This window comes from Adiantum capillus-veneris, chromosome 23 (assembly GCF_014529385.1).
Source record: "Adiantum capillus-veneris isolate H3 chromosome 23, ASM1452938v2, whole genome shotgun sequence".
In the NCBI taxonomy this organism is placed as follows: domain Eukaryota; kingdom Viridiplantae; phylum Streptophyta; class Polypodiopsida; order Polypodiales; family Pteridaceae; genus Adiantum; species Adiantum capillus-veneris.
This window is the reverse complement of record NC_140953.1, coordinates 129,795,375-129,812,605: the sequence shown is the minus strand read 5'-3', so window position 1 is coordinate 129,812,605 and position 17,231 is coordinate 129,795,375. Positions and strand designations below refer to the sequence as shown.

General features: G+C 40.7%; 1 protein-coding gene across 1 annotated transcript; it reads left to right on the top strand.

Moving 5' to 3' along the window:
• The first annotated feature begins 7,239 nt into the window (after positions 1–7,239).
• On the top strand, positions 7,240–9,199 carry LOC147428542 (serine/threonine-protein kinase Nek3-like). The gene is made up of 8 exons (XM_086496854.1): positions 7,240–7,389; positions 7,920–7,973; positions 8,358–8,404; positions 8,482–8,527; positions 8,630–8,710; positions 8,825–8,867; positions 8,961–9,010; positions 9,107–9,199. Exons 1-8 carry the CDS (start codon positions 7,240–7,242, stop codon positions 9,197–9,199), a joined length of 564 nt encoding a protein of 187 aa, XP_086352980.1.
• The last annotated feature ends 8,032 nt before the right edge of the window (positions 9,200–17,231 follow it).

Below are 17,231 nucleotides of genomic sequence, written 5' to 3'. Positions count from 1 at the left end.
CAAATATAGTGCTCATTTGTGCATGAAATATTTGTAGGTTCACGTTTAAACACATACAAAAATAATGATGCTATAGAGAAATGGAGAGACCAGAAAGACCTCTTCAAATTTAATTTCACTCTATAGAGAGAAGTGAAAACATTGGGTTGATTTCAAACTGCAACATATGGTTAGTACACTTATAATGTCCATTTGTTGTTGCTACAAGCCAAGTGTGATGGAGGTGGTGTTTATTGTGATGATTGTGTGAGACGGTGTTTATTGTGATGATTGTGTTTCATTCTGGGGCTTATAGGATTAACTTTAAGAGGTGTGTTTCACCTACGCTCCAGGCACAGCAAGAGGAGCAATAAATTTGCAGCAACGGTGTTGATGCATGGTGTAATACTGCAATTTGGTTCACTGCTAATATGCACAAGGCATGGGGGACTACGTAGGGATGGAGAAAATGAGAGAGAGAAAGAGGCGAGGTCGGTCCGTAATCTGGGGGAGGGGGGTTGGGCCCGCGACACGCAAGCACGGAGAGAGAGAGAGAGAGAGAGAGAGAGAGAGAGAGAGAGAGGACAATTCATAATGGCCTCAAAAACCTCACCCCACTTCATGCCAACCATCCACCTCCCAAGACAAAGATATCCAAGGTGACGACGTGACAAAAACCCTGAGTCTCAAAGACATGAATCACGATGTCTGCTTCTCAAGACCACCATTTAAATGCTTCATCATTTTTTTGACACGGTTTTACAACAATGAATGCCCACTATCTTATTTCAACCAATCAACATTTTTTGGCCTATCAAAAAATACTGAAAATATAACTCAATTTTTTTTCTATTTTAGTCAGTAAAAAGAGAAGGCATCGCTATAGCCTTTGCCCTCTGGGCAAACCAAAAAGAAGTGTAAGAAATGCAAGAGATAGGATGCAAACTAGACTAGTGGAAAATCAAAAACTTTAGATTAGCACACTATTACAAAGTGATGGCGTCATCGACCCATGCGCTCTCAAGGTAGAGCTTAGATGGCTATTTAGACAACTAGAGCAAGTAGGAATACAAGAGACTAACAATCCTTCAACAAGGATGTGTTGTGTGCGTCAAGTGTGCACACCATTCTACCGAATTACTCATGAGAAGACCTCCTTATATAGATGTAAGGGAGCCTCTAAACACCCATGTGTAGCCGTCCTTAGATAGCGAAGTCCAAGTAGGACTCTCCCATGCGTCCATGTGTAGCCGCTTTCGGGTAGACAAGTCCTCCTGAACTCGGCCACCAGCCAAGGAAATCCGACCAACAACCAAAGACCATCGGCCGCCGACCACCGACGAAAGACCACAGACAACCGGCCATCGGACGATCATTTTCTGATTGTTTTCCGACCGTTGCCTGGCCAATATATTCCGGCGATCCAAAGAGACCTCAAAGCTTAAGGAGATAAGATGTTAACTCAAAACGGTGATACTCAATGTGGATATTAAAAAAGTAGATACTCTACATAGATATCGAAAAGGTAGGTTTGCTCTTATCCAACGCGGTGATGTGTGGGTCACATCTATATATATACTATATATAATGCAGATTAAAATTTTTGAGGAAGGACTTGTCACCCATTGCTTCACTTTAAATAAAGCTTCACAAAATGTCTAGCTTGAAACTAGTGAACCTTTTCAACTTTCGACCTGACAAGTAAAAAACAAGTGAAAGGGTCACGATGGATTTCTAAAACAATAAGAAAGTGATAAACTCAGTAGGTTGAGTTTAACTAGAATTATATAAGGTGAAACATTGTTTGAAAATATCTCTTTTATTAAAGGACTGAGTTTCCTCCTTGCAAAGAAGCAAACCGGAAATAATAGTCGAATTTTTGAATTTGCAAGATTTTTAAACTAAGCTCTCACATATTTCACCAATTTTTCTTCTCTTTATTTTGGTTTTCTCCTTTAATATATATGTGTGTGTATGTGTATGTGTAAAATAAATAAATATATGTGTGTATGTATATGTATAAAATTTACTATAATTACGCAAAGTGAAGCTTCACTTTATCATTCTAAAAGAATAGAATGTAAGTGAAGTCAAGCCATGTAATCATTGAAATGAAAGGTGAAATAGAAAGATTCATTTAATATTTTAAAATAAAAATAATATTTAAGATAAGTCTCGATCATCACAAAACATTGAAAATATGCCTAGCTCAACTCCTTTCTTAGGCTTCTTTTAGAAAGTCAAAAAGGCCGTCTACTCTACTTTACTTTTCTTTTTGAAGGAAGAGTCGACAATACTTTTCCTTTTGAAAGCCAACTGAAAGGTGGCTCAAGTTTGCTTTTTGAAAGCCATAGAAGTCTAAAATTTAGGAAACTGTTTGTATCTATAGGAACAAAAGTTTACCGGTTACTTCAAGGTGAACTTAAAATCTAGCTAGGATTTTGCAATTTTAGTCCATTAAAAATACACTAGATCCCAGTTTTTATCAAGCATCAGACTCAAATAGCTCCAAAATGGAAGGGCGTGTGTGTGTGTGTGTGTGTGTGTGTGTGTGTGAGAGAGAGAGAGAGAGAGAGAGAGAGAGAGATAGAGAGAGAGAGAGATCTCGAAGAGGGTGCCATTTTTTTTTTCTTGATCAAAATAATTTTGAAGTAAATAAAGGACACACTAAAAACTCTTTCGATTTTTAGGTCAAAATTTGAAGAACCGATGGTATTTATACTAAAACTTGCGAAATTTTGATGGCTTTCTTCAAGATAATCTTGGAATCTATCGAGAATTTTATACTTTAAGTTGGTTAAAAATACAATAAGCCTCAATTTTTTGCAAACTCTAGGTCCCAAAATGGAAAGGATGACAAACATAGAAAAGTTGGATGCTTAATACATCCAAAATCACTCTCCCCACCCTGAGGACATGCTTTTCAAAGAGAGGAGGGACACACATGTTAAAAATCTATTACATCCTCACATGTGACACCGGCATGAGAGAGAGAGAGAGAGAGAGAGAGAGAGAGGAAGAGAGGACGACCGGTTGCATCAACATTGTTTGATGAAGGATGACTCTATTTTTCCTCTTGAAGGTGATTTGAAGAGTAAAAAATGGAAGGGCACGTGTGTGTGTGTGTGTGTGTGTGTGTGTGTGTGTGTGTGTGTGTGTGTGAGAGAGAGAGAGAGAGAGAGAGAGAGAGAGAGAGAGAGAGAAACAGAGAGAGAGGTCTCAAAGAGGGTTCCAAATCTTTTTTCTTGATCAAAATAATTTTGAAGTAAATAAAGGGCACACTAAAAACTCTTTCGGTTTTTATGTCAAAATTTGAAGTATCGATGCTATTTGTAATAAAACTTGCAAAATTTTGATGATTTTCTTCAAGATAATCTTGCTAAGGTTTTATAATTTAAGCTGGTTAAAAATACAATAAACCTCAATTTTTTGCAAGCTCTGATTTGAATAGCCCCAAAATGGAAAGGGATGACAGACATAGAAAATTTGGATGCTTAGTATATCCAGGATCTCTCTCCCCACCCTAAGGGCATGCTTTGCAAAGAGAGGAGGGACGCACATGTTGAAAATCTATCACATCCTCACATGCGACACTGAACCTGCCAATATTAACGCTAAAACTTGCAAAATTTTGTCAGTTTTTCTTCAAGGCGAGCTTGGAATCTAGCCTAATTTTGTAAATTTATCCAGTTGCAAATACATTAAACCCTGGTTTCTTGTGAACATGGGCTTTGAATAGCCCCAACATGGAAGGGCATGATGGATGTAGAAGAGTTCGAAGCTCAGTACATCCATTGACATTCTCTCATCGACCCCAAGGATAGTATGTGATGAAAGGAGGGGTGCACATGTTGAGTACATGCTCACGTGGGGCACCGGCATGAGAGAGAGAGAGAGAGAGTTTCCCCAATAACCTGGTAGCAGCAAACCAAAAGCTATTACATATTGTTTCACGAAAAAAGAAGTCAACTCTACAATACAAAATGCTTTATCTACTTATACTATTTTTTTAATTGCAATAATTTAATAAATAAGGGTACAAATAAAACCCTTTTGATTTTTAGGTTAAAATTTGAAGAATTTACACTGAAACTTGCAAAATTTTATTGATTTTCTTCAAGGCAAGCTTCGAATGTAACCTACGTTTTACAATGAGAGAGAGAGAGGGAGACAAAAAGAGAGAGAAAGGGGGGAGAGACAAGAAGAAGAGAATTTTCATCGATCCAAAAAGATATCAAAGATCTACTCAACAAATCTTGATCTCAAGATTTGAAGGAAGAGAGAGAGAGAGAGAGAGAGAGAGAGAGAGAGAGAGAATTGTCCTCTTCTTGGAATGATTATAAGGGCTACAATCCACCCTTTCCATTTGTCCTTTCCATTTGTGTGCATACGGATACACACACACACCCCCTATTAATGTGTGTGTGTGTGTGTGTGTGACCCAATGGCCATGCTTTTCTTGGCCGCAGCAACGCGCGGGTCACACACTAGTATTAGTAATAAGCGAATTGCATTAACAAACACCTTCTATGTACACACAGAGAAAATTTGAAGCTCTACACACACAGCATCATGTTTTAAAAATCTTCAATTCATCACCTATATAACAATCATCCATCAAAGATAAATTTTAACAACTTAGGTGCCCAGAGACAAGAAGTGAGTGATGGGATAGTTGATGTGACAGCAACTCATGCTAACTTTTGATGGGTTGATGGAGGGGTAAGTCAAAAGAGTTACTCCCTCTCTGTACCTAGTAACTAAATGGCACGGGCTTAAATGACCCCCCCAATCATGGGATCGACTGTGAGGGATTTAGGGCGGGCGTCTCGAGGAGATTCGACGGTGACAAATTTTTTGGTGACAGGTGCTTGGAACTCAGATGGGTGTTGTGGCAGCCCAGTACTCTAATCAAACACATGTAGACATTTCACTGAAGAGTAAACATGTTCGCATATACTTCTATTTGTTCGAATTTGGGATCTAGATGTCCAAGTTTATTAAATTTGTTCGAGTTTACTTTTTAAAAATTTGAACGACATCACATGCTTCTATTTGTGTACGTGAAGTTCTCCTCCGTAGATCCTATGACGGGGTCTTCATTCAAAACCCGGTGTTCTTTAATCTTAAGGCTCTCCGTGTGGAGGTCCCTTTAAAAGAATGAAGGTCTCTCAAGAAATCCTCATAATTTGTCATCATCAACTAGTTATCATATACGAGGTGATTACACTTTCAATATCGGATTCCATCGTCCCAATAAACAACACTTCCTACTGGGTCTAAAATCAAAGAACTCATTAATTAACTAGGAAGATTCTCCTCTTCCCATATCAAAAAGTCGAAGTCTTTCCATTGTCCCCGATTCTGGCGCCGAGCCCCCTGCACACCCCCCCCACCCTCTGCCATTGCCATCACCAGCATTGCGTTGTGCTCCTTGCCTTCCCCTACCATCGCCATGGAATGCTCCCATGGGCTCCACAGAGCAAGAGGTAGCGAGCTCTCTTTCTCTCTCCTCGTGTCCCCAGCATGCTGCCTCTCTCTAACAACCAGGCTTGCGCACTTGTAGTTGCACCTGCTATGCTGGAACGCATGCACACAAACGAGCGACTTTGCGCCCTTTGTGCGTGCTCCACCCATAGCCTACCCTCGTGAGCGAGATGCTGGCTAGCTCCTTGCACACACATACATCTACTCGCCCATCTGTTCTCAAAAAATCTCTTCGAATCCTCTGCGACCCAAGGTCCACACAATGTTGCATTACCGCCGACAAAGTAAAAAGATCTCCTTCTCTCTCTCTCTCTCTCTCTCTCTCTCTCTCTCTCTCTCCACGTGTTTTCACCTCGCTTTTTCCCCCTCAAAGACACACAAGGTATCTCCTGAGAATTCTCGTTAATAAAGCTCTTTACAAAATTGGCTGGGCCTACTAGAAGAAATTATGAAGATTGTTTCAAATTGGAAGTCAACATCAACAGAATTTCAAAAGTCAAGGCCAAATGAGTAAGACTCGTGCCCTCTAGTAATATTCAACTACGTGAATACTACTGGTAGGTCCCTACCCATGTGTTTTCAATAAGAATCTTGAAAGATCCTTTGAAGTTTGGATTTAGGAGAAAGGGGCAAAGAGAGGTGACTTTTCCTTCAAGAGTTTCTAACTTTATTCTTTTTTGGCCCGCCCAAAGGGCAACGCTACAGCGATGCATTCTCTTTTTGCTGACTAAAATAGAAAAAAAAATAAAGTTGTATTTTTAAGCATTTTTTTATAAGTAAAAAATGTTGATTGGTCGAAATAAGATACTGGGCACTCATTTAGATGACTGGTGTGTATTTTTAAATTCGTATTTTGTCTTGTTGGAATTTGCAGATGCGGTAGTGGGTATTCATTGTAGCGTGAACTTTGAAGGCACTCAAGTATGGTAAAGCTCGAGATCTGACAGAATTAGTTATTGATGGGTTAAGGGTGTGCACTGTGCAATGCATATATTTGGGGGCGACGCCGCGACGACTTGAGACTGCAGGAGCCGCCTAGCAACAGAGACCAAGGCTGTGTGTTCAGCAATAGATATTGATGAGTGGCGAGGGCGGTTAAGGGTGTGCAGTGCATATATTTGGGGGCGACGCCGCGTAGCAGTAGAGACCAAGGCTGTGTGCTCTACAGTAATCATTGTCTCCGGTATATGTTGAATGCCCTGCAACTCACCCTCAAGCCTCGTACAGCTCGTGGATGGTAACTACATGAGCTACCTCCTCTTGCTTGAACTAATCTGTAGCTCGTATGTATGATTTGACCCTGTTTGTGAAGCTTCCCCCTTATTCTGAGCCTGCTTCGGACGCTAACAAGGGCACGATGTTCGGCCACCAGCTCTCCTTGAGCCGACTTATAGGCTTGGTTCCAGCTTCACATTTTGCATGCGCGTGCTATGGGGCACATAAGAGATTTCTATTTTTTTTGTGCTGGCTTGCTGAATGTGGGTATCGACATGAGAGTGGATGTGTATTCACAGATTGTTTTCTGGACAATTATGATCTGCGCATATTCTTTTCTGGAGTTGAACGCCTAAACAATCTACTAGTTTGAGCAAATTGATATCAGTTCATTGCTATTGCTGACAAATTTTGTTGATGGACAAAGGGCAACATAAGACTCATAAACTAGAGGTGGGCAGCATTAGAGGTGGGAATTAGAGGCCAATAGCAAGAATCCAAACAGCAGTAGTAGCAGACAACAATAATGACAACAACAGTCACAACGATAGTGTGACGATGGATGTGGATGCCTCCTCTTCGGTTGAGGACGGCAACATCTCTGATTATCTTAACTCTCATGCCTTTGGATGGAGGCTTGACGAGCTACTCTCTGATCTGGTTGGTGCTAGATTATGTAATAGCAGCCGAACTTTGTCGCCTCCCAAGGTAGCACTGTATTGCTACTTTAAGTCCGTTAAAGTCATTGAGTCGATAGCAAGCTGCCAGTAAATGTATTTCACATGTCACAGAAGGAACAACAAGTTTGTTTTGGGATGTTCCTAACAAAGGAATCAACATTTATTTATCTGTCATTATTTGTGTCTCCATAGTTGTGCAAGCACTATCTTCTAAAATACTGCAGATTTGTGATGTCTTTTGATTATTGAGCTTTGCTTGTATTTTCCTTTTGTTGATTTTTTTATTGAGCTTTACTCGTGTTTGCCTTTTGGTTCTTCTCTACGAAAGCAACATACCGGGCTTTGGCCTTCATGAAGAGCACTCTTGCTTTGCAAAGCTACACTTCCTAGAGGAGCATGAGCTCAACCCTTCTCAGGAGGAGATTGTGGCATTGGGTCCACAAATGCCTTCCCCTCCGACACATTATGGCCTTGGTGCGTCTCGAGGGCCTGGGAAGCTGACATGTCCAGTTGCTGCTAACGAGCCTTGGGCATTTGACTACCTGTTTATTGGTCCAGATCATAACATCAATGATTTCTCTGTTGTTTTGGACGTCTTCATGGGTTGAGAAAGTGAGTACAAACAACAACTCATGCATTTGGGCATTGAGCTTATGTTGTTATTGGTGTGTTTGTATACTGCTCACTGTTATAGCTCAAATTGCCCATTTTAGAGGAACTTAACAATCATTCATTGTAGGATGAGGCATGTAGTTGTCAGCAATTGTTCTCCTCAGTGAATTGTACTTTTATACTCAACACATGTACACAGACCAAGTGCAAAACAGTATAAACTATCAAGGGTGCTTATTCCCTCCAAGCCAATGAGTTTACCATTGGTCTATTGCTTGTTTTGTTGAAAAATTGATCTTAAAAAAATTAAGTTTTGCTTTCCAAATCTAATGTACTACATCTAATTTTATGCTCTGCTGAAAGTGTTTTGTTGGAACCTTGTAGGGCTGTCATGTGTGCATTGTCCTATCGTATTGTGATGGAGGAGACATGTAAGTCAGCCGAGTCTAGTCTGCTTCTCTTATAACTTCTTAATATTCAGTAAATTATTCATGTTTTGAAATTCCAGGGCTGATCTTATCCAAAAGTCGAACAGTATATATTTCCCAGAGGAGGTGGGTGTTGCTTCCCCAGTTGTGTGAAAAATATTGGGCTTGATAAAAGTTTTTTGATGTGCTTGTCTAAAGCGGATGCTTGTGCCTTGACATCGTTCACAGAGATTGTGCAAGTGGATGGTTCAACTCCTTCTGGCTGTCGATCATATTCATGCAAATCACATACTCCATCGTGACCTGAAGGTGAGCTTAGCTTACCCTGGTATGAGTGACGGGGAGGCACATTGCTAGGCATACTCAAAGCATAGAGTTCCCATGTTACGTTGTTATGTGACATTGCTCAATTATGCTTCTTAGTGCTCAAACATTTTCCTAACAAAGGATCACAACATACGACTGGGTGATTACTGTCTCCACCTGTTTTTAAGCATGTAATCCAAAAATTGTGGTGTGTGTGTGTTAAATTTCATTTCTTTGTAAATTGTGATTACAGGTGATTTTGCCTTAGCTAAGATGCTTAGTGGAGATGGACTAACTTCCTCTGTAAGCTTCCAAGCATGCGCATAATTCAAGAGATCATGTAGGATACTGATTTATCAGTTTTTCACATACTTTGTATGGTTGGATGTATATTGATAGGTGGTGGGAACCCCAAACTACATGTGCCCGGAGCTTCTGACAGACATTCCTTATGGATTCAAGTCTGACATATGGTCTCTTGGTGGGTTCTAATGGCAAGCTTCCCCAACATCACTGCCTCGAGGCAATGTAAACAAGAAGCGCAAGTATTGGCTAAATGGTGCGAATAGATATGAACAGATTTCTCTTGGTTGTCAAAGCTGATGGTGGCCCATATAGATGCAGCTGCTTAAATTCACCCCGCCATTTTTCCACCATGGTCATGAATTTTTAATGGTAGACGTGTTGGTGTCCAAGTTCATGTTAACCATGAAGGTGCAATGGATAAACTAGTGCATTGATCCTTAGTCATTTCATGCTTAGGGAGTGGACCATTAGGTAGCATGTACTGTCCATGTTCATTTTCCAGATAATACTATAAAATCATTGTATATTTGGTTGTAGGTGGAAGGTGCACACTCTTATTTTGGATACACAGAGTTTTGTATAGGTGGTTTGAGAGCATGAGTAACGTCTATGTGTGCCATGTTTGTGTGGGAGATAGCTCTCTCTCTCTCTCTCTCTCTCTCTCTCTCTCTCTCTCTCTCTCTCTCTCTCTCAAAGTAGCTTTATGACACCGAAGATTAAACATGAGTAACGTTTGTGTCTACCATGTTTGTGTGGGGGATAAAGATTATTGGGTAGACAAAGATTATTGTGTGTTTAGAACTTGAAGCTTCTTCTCCCCTCTCTAGACTATGCATCTGTGGTGGGGGTGTGTGATCATGAGGTCAATTAGGGTCTAGAGCCCAAATCGACACAAGAAGACTCGAGAGTGTTTTAGAGAAAAATTGTGTGTGGAGTGAGAGCATCGTTCTAGCGAGCAATGAAAGAGAAAGGGAAGAGGAGAAAGATTGTTGCTTCATAGCAGCTAGATTCTCAAGGTTTTGGGTCTCTACACCCCCCTATATTCATACACTTCACACTAGCACAATGTAGAAGATTGCACATACACATGCATGCAAGAGGTTGCTAGATGTATGGAGGGTTTGAATCTCTTTGGGTTTCCTATTCATTCGTAGATTGGACCATCATGAGGCTAGGAAGGTATGCAAAGCACAGAGATAAGGTAGCAAGGAAAGAGAAGAGGATAAAGTTGCCAAAGGGCCACAATTCTACCGGTAGTAGTGTTACCATAAGGGAAGGGAAGGTCCAAAGTCCAAAACTCCAACTCTTTGGTTTGATGAGGATAAAGTTGCCAAAAGGCCACAATTCTACCGATAGTAGTGTTACCATAAGGGAAGGGAAGGTCCAAAGTCCAAAACTCCAACTCTTTGGTTTGATCACATGATTCTCACCCCATCAAATATGATGGGTGTGGATGGCATCTAAAGTCAATCCTTCTTGGTGCATAGAGACCCCATATCAATTCAAATTTTCATCGATGTGGCCATGCTTGGAAATGAGCCTACTATTTTGCATGATTGAAATTCTGAGGACTTATGGCCATAGCCAGTGTAGTTCAATCCTATTTGCAGGCCCTGTGATTTTATCACTTGTTAACAATTGAGATGCGTTTTTGAGTGCTTAGCATGTTATTTGTTACAAATTACTTTATCCATATTAATTAATAAAAGGGGAGGGAGTTTTAACTCCCTCCCCTTGACATGTGGCATGATATCCTTCATTTGACGGGTGTGGATTGCAGCCCGATCAATTGAGAGAGAGAGAGAGAGAGAGAGAGAGAGAGAGAGAGAGAGAGAGAGAGGTTACTTTGTATGCGATAAAGGGGGAGTGTCAATGTTTCTCAGTGCTCATTGTGGGGCCCTTGCTCCCGCCAATGGGCCTCTGTTCCCAATATAGCTAGCCGTTTTACGACCTATTAATGAATTTGAAATGGAGGCGAGGATGGAGTCTATGCCGACGTTTTTGATCCTGTAATGAAAGCCGAAATCTAACAAAGAAAGGGATAGGAGGCAAGGAAAGCCGAGAGCTAGGGTGGTGAGGTCGCTGTCAGTGATGGCTGGTAATCTATCACACTACTCGTGCTACTGGAGGTGGTGTAGGTGGAGATGTGTGAGAGATGGGCAAGCTACAGTGAGGGTTATGTCATAAAATATAATACCTAACTTTACCAAATGATTTTCTCATATTAAACTGATCATTTATTGTGGGAGAATAAACGGGAACAAGAGTTAGAATAGAGACGTGTGCTTCTAAACCTATCTCAACACGGGACCAAAAGGAGAGATGGTTGCATCTCAATAGGGATCCAAAAGGAGATGGTCTATCAAAGAGCAATGTGCAATAAGTGCTTCTAGACTTACCTCAACATGGGACCAAGAGGAGAGATGGTTACATCTCAATAAGGGTCCAAAAGGAGGTAGTCTATCAAAGAGCAATGTGCATCTAATGGAGATTAAAAGATCTTAGGGTTAGCTTCATTAAAGACCTCCAATGGTTAGTGTTAAAATTCCTTTGACCTTAAGCAAGCTAGGGTTGAGCTTGAGGTGGGAGCCCGACGTAAACTCGTCTTTGACCTTAAGCAAGCTAGGGTTGTGCTTGAGGTGGGAGCCTGACCTAAACTTGCCTTTGACCTTAGGCAAGCTAGGGCTGAGCTTGAGGTGGGAACTCCACCTAAGGTGCTTGTCATGCTTGATGGCTAAGGTACTTGAGGTACTTGTTATACTTAATGAGGAAGTTGCTTGAGAAGCTTCCTATGCATGGGAGGTAAGATGCTTGAGTCAAAAAGAGACCCTACACATTTAATGAGGAAGTTGCTTGAGAAGCTTCCTATGCATGGGGGGTAAGATGCTTGATTCAAAAAGAGACCCTAAACACTTAATGAGGAAGTTCCTTGAGAAGCTTCCTATGCATGGGGAGTAAGATGCTTGAGTCAAAAAGAGATCCTACACACTTAATGAAGTTGCGTGAGAAGCTTCCTATGCATGGGGAGTAAGATGCTTGAGTCAAAAAGAGACCCTAAACACTTCATGAGGAAGTTGCTTGATCAGCTTCCTATGCATAAAAGTCCCAAAGTTAGGAGAATTTTTGACCTAACCTTCCACTCACCCAAGGGGCACCCCTTTTCTAAAAGGGCACATGGGACACATGTCAGACTCTCACTAAACTTAACCACATGGTGTGCTTGAATGCTATTGGTTGGGCTAAAGAGGGGTCCAATGAGCTCCTACTTCCATCCAGCAAATATCTAGATATTTTCAATCTCTCTCTCTCTCTCTAAGGGGTAAGGAGGACACTTGTCAAAAGACTATCCATGTACTTGATTGCATGTTGCATGTGATTGGCTAGGAGGAGAGGGGTCCAATGAGGTTGCAGCATGTGGAAAGGTTGCAACTCGCCCCAAGCAAGCAAGGGGGGTGCTAGGGGGATATACACCACACACACACTCATTTTGAAAAGCCATTCTCACTTGGTGAAAGTTGAGGAACTCCACCTCCTTCTCCAAGCTTGTGAGAAGTGAGAGCCTACACCAACACTCTTGGCTATGGAATGCAAATCCAACCAAGAGCCATGCTTCACCGCTATGCTCACAAAATAATCTCACAAAAGTGCTTCACCTAATTTCCTAATTCCCTACTCTCAAAGTTCATAGGCCATTTCCATTACATTGGTATCAGAGCATTTGGTTTCTCTTTTCTTGCTTAAGAAGAGAGGTCCTCAAGTAGCCTATTAATGGTTGATTTTGTTAATTATATTAGGGTAAGTGGAACTGGGATCTATTATCGGTTTTTTTGAGCCCACTATGTGGGATATGGTGCACACCTCGGGAGCTTTGGTTTTAATAATGGAGTCTTTTTAGACTTGTTTACGGCTTTACCATTATTGAGCCCTAAGAAGTCCAAAAGAAGCTATCCCTCGGAAACTTCGATATGTTAGACTCACTCCACTACTCTCTATAATTAACCATTTCGATCCGTGGGTGTAGATACTTTAGTGCCTATTTTCAAAGACTAAGAGGAGTAGCAACTAAGGTTTTGAATTCCCAAAGCATACTCTAAGTAAACACCTAAGTTTAATTAACATGGTTGACAATAACCAAGAGAGTAGAATGAACATTGATAACTTTGATTTGCACATGAAGGTGTTCATGATGATGCCCCCATGTTTGTTAATTATCTTGTTACTAGGTTGCAACAAGCTATGGGAAACCCCTCTTTGCAAGACGAAGTTACTCAACAACTTCGTGCTTATCAGATTTCCTTTCCTCTCCAAGAGGAGAGAGAGCTTAGGAGGCCACTTGATGAGACCCCCAAAAGAAGACTCTCTCCCATATGAGAGGAGGAATCCAAAGATCAAGAAAGTAATGAATCCCTAAATTCCTCTGAAGACGTGGCTCCACAAAGAAGGCGGACTAAACAATTTCCAACTCCTCCCAAAAGGAAATGGTGAACCCATAGTCCTTCTCCTCATCACTCCAAAAGGGAAGAGAGGAAACCAAGGAAGAAAAGGGCAAGAAAGAGGTCACCCTCTTCTCCTTCTTCTTCACCTTCCTCCTCTAATGATGAAAGCTATGGCTATTCTCCTAGAGAATACAAGAGGGGAGGACATCGCAAATCTTACCCTGCATGGAGAACGTCACAAAAGCTAAAGAAGTTCAAAGAGGGAGGAAAGTGTAACTCTTTTCTCACCTATGATGGAACCTTTGGTGCTACTGAAAAAGTATTGGCCTTCATCCAACAATTCGATGGGCCTTTGGAGACGAGGGCTTCTCGCAATCCTCCAAGCTATGCAATGTAGCTATGCACTTCCAAAAATCGGCTCGTCAATGGTGGGCTAGCCTTCGTGGCAACGGCGAAGCCCCAAAGACATGGAAAACTCTATGAGTTTCCATCATGAAGCAATTCCTTGCAAGTGATGCAAAGGACAAAGTGCTTACCAAATGGCAAAGTTTAAAGCTTCTCTCTCATGAGTCTATCCACAAATATGTGGACAAGTTTTGGGATTTAAATATCAAGGCTATTATCTTTCAAAATATAGACTTTGCCGAGCAAAAGCAACAATTTTGTGTGGGATTACCCAAAGAGATGGCCGAGTATGTCGACTCTCAACGGCCTGGACCTATCACTGAAGTAATCCACCACACCATGATTGCTACGCGCATCAATTTCCAACAAGGGGCTAGACAGAATGTCAATCCCATGGAAAATAAAGACAAAAGTGATGCCAAGAGGAAAACCAATGCCCAAAATTCTTACCAAGGCTATTCCAACAACAACAACAATCGATCCAAGGAAAAGGGAGTTTACAAAGGTAAATATAAACTCTCTCCTAAGAGCTAGAAGCTTTATGAAAGGACCACAAATGTTTAAGTGTGAGAAGCAAGGCCATGGTTATCGTCCTTGCCCCAAGAGAATTGCCCACAATGAGACTCCTAGAGTCTCTATGTTTGAAGCTCCAAAAGAGGATGCTCATTGCCAAGGATTTCTCCTTTCCTATGCTTGGGGAAAGATGGAAGAGCATGATGCCTTTATTTTGTTTGACCCTAGTTCAGACCCTAGTTCAACTCCCAACTTCATATCCATGGAGTTGACCAGTAAGCTAGGCATACAAGCCCACGAGATGGGAGATGCATTGAAAGCCAATGGAGCTATCAAGGGACAAGACGTCTCAGTTACTTCCTTAATTGAAAAATTAAGGCTTCATGTCCAAAGCTATGTGGACAAAAAGGATTTATTCACCTCCCCTCTCAAACATGAGAATGTTAATCATTGGGGCACCATGGTTTAATTGCATGGCTTCCAACATGAATTTCCTTGAAAGGAAAATCTACTTCACCTACAGGGAAAAGAGCATGTACATAGATGCTAATGAGTCGGGGAACACCATATCCTTGCAATAAAGGGAATCAAGAGGAATTAGAGTTGTCTAATTTTCTAAATGGATCCCAAGATGTTTTCATTGATGACATCCCTAGTGAGCTACCTCTAAAATGAGGAATGATGACCATACAATTGAGCTCCTACCAAGAAGCTCAATGCCTAACAAGCCTCCTTATAGAGTTTCACAAGCTCAACAAAAGAAGTTCATGAGGCAAGAGCATGAATTGGTGGAAAAAGGGATGGTGAGGTCTAGCTCCTCTCCATTTTGTTCACCATTGCTTTTAGTGCAAAAGAAAGAGGACACATATCACATGTGTGTCGACTATAGAGCACTAAATAGGATTACTATCAAAAATAAATATCTTGTGCCGCATGTAGAAGATCTATTTGATAATTTACAAGTTTTGGCCTCATAAATGCTCCAATCGCATTCAAACTCATGATAGGCAAAAATCTTCAAGCCATTCAAATTCTCTTGAGAAGTACAACCGACACCTCCAGGTAATCTTTCAAGTTGTGAGTGAGATTAAGCTTTTCATTAATAAAAAGAAAAGTGAATTTTTCCTACAAGAGATTCAATACTTAGGTCACATTATCTCTAAAGATGACACCCGATGGATGCAACAAAGTATGCAACAAAGTTAGAGGTAATAAAAAGATGGCATAATCCAAGGAATCTACAGGAGGTACGAAGCTTCATAGGTATGCGTGCATACTATAGATGCTTCATTTATATAAAAAAATTCTCGCTAATAGCAAGCCCGTTACATGACTTAACAAAAAAAGAATGTTAAGTATTCATGGACTACAAAAGTGCAATAAGCTTTTGAAGAAGCTTAAGGAGAATCTTATCTCTCAACGTGTGCTCACACTACTAGATCTCTCAAAGCCATTTGAGGTCCAATGTGATTCTTGTACAAATTGCCTTGGAGCTATTTTGCTTCAAGAAGGGCATGCCATAGCATATGAGAGTCAAAGACTCAAATTCGATAAGTGAGTATTGGGTAAATACGAAAAAGAGCTACTAGCTATTCTATATGCCCTAAACATGTGGAAACACTATCTCTTGGGGACTCCATTCATCCTACGAATGGATCACAAAGCCTCAAGAACTTCATGATGCAAACCAAGCTCTCCAACAAACAAATGAGGTGGGAAAATTTTATTTTGCAATTTAAATTTCATATTGTGTACATTGTTTGCAAGTACAATCAAGTGGTAGTCGATGCACTTTCACAACAACCAAGGATAAATGCAACTGACAATGATCTATCTTTTATAGATAAGTATGCTCCTGATTGAGACTTTAAGTATGTAATTAGAGCCTTTGCATTAGGGAAGGAAAAAAAACCATTCACCTTGAAGGATGGTTATCTTCCAAACGGCAATCGGCTATGTGTTACTCACCCCATACAATAAGAAAGTCGTGTATGAATCCCATACTTCTCCTTATGCGGGGCAAAGAGGGAATCCATAATCTACTCTTCAAGGAGTAGAAATGTATTTCTATTGGTCTACCATAAAAGGTAAACATACAAGAGTATGTTCCAAAATGCGTGGTATACCAAAAGTTGAAATTTGATCGAGGGAAGCAACTTGGATTGTTTTAGTTGACAGGCTTAACAAGAAAACACACTCTATGCCTGTCAAAAAGACTATTTAGGCACATCAAATGGAAACCCTCTTCAGATCTCAAATTTTCAAGCATCATGGATTTCCAACACCCATAGTGTCGGACAAAGATCCTAGAATGACTAGTAATTTCTAGAAGGGTCTCTTTGAGAATCTAGGAAGTAGATTAAATTTCTCTTTCGGCCTATCATCCACAAACGGATGACCAAAGTGAAATAACTAAACTAACGATTCTTGATATACTAAAAGCCTATGTCATGGAAGTAGATCAATGTTCTCAATGATAGAAGTACCTACCTCTTATAGAGTATGTGTACAATGATATTGTACATACTTCTATGGGGAAAGTACCTTTTGAGGTTAAAGAAGGAAGATCCAAAAGTCCCTTACTACTTAAAGTACATGGGAAGATCTATGCTGCTAATGAATATAGCTAAGACCTACAAGAATCTTTTCAAAAGATCAAAGGGGTTATATCAAATCTCACAGGAAAGGCAAAAAGGGTTGCTGCTAATAAGCACAGAAGAGCCTTAGCCTTTAAGTAAAATGATTGGGTCTTGCTAAAATTTCTCAAGGCTCATCTAAGGCCAAGAATACGATGCTAAACTAGCAAAAAGATACTATGGTCGTTCAGATTCTTAAGCCAGTCAGTGAGATGGCTTATCATTTGA

Coding starts and splice junctions, on each gene's coding strand:
- LOC147428542 (XM_086496854.1), top strand. CDS start 7,240: ATGGATGTGGATGCCTCCTCTTCGGTTGAGGACGGCAACATCTCTGAT. Junction 7,974..8,357: donor CGTCTTCATGGGTTGAGAAA/GTGAGTACAAAC, acceptor GGAACCTTGTAG/GGCTGTCATGTGTGCATTGT. Junction 9,011..9,106: donor GAGATGGACTAACTTCCTCT/GTAAGCTTCCAA, acceptor GTATATTGATAG/GTGGTGGGAACCCCAAACTA.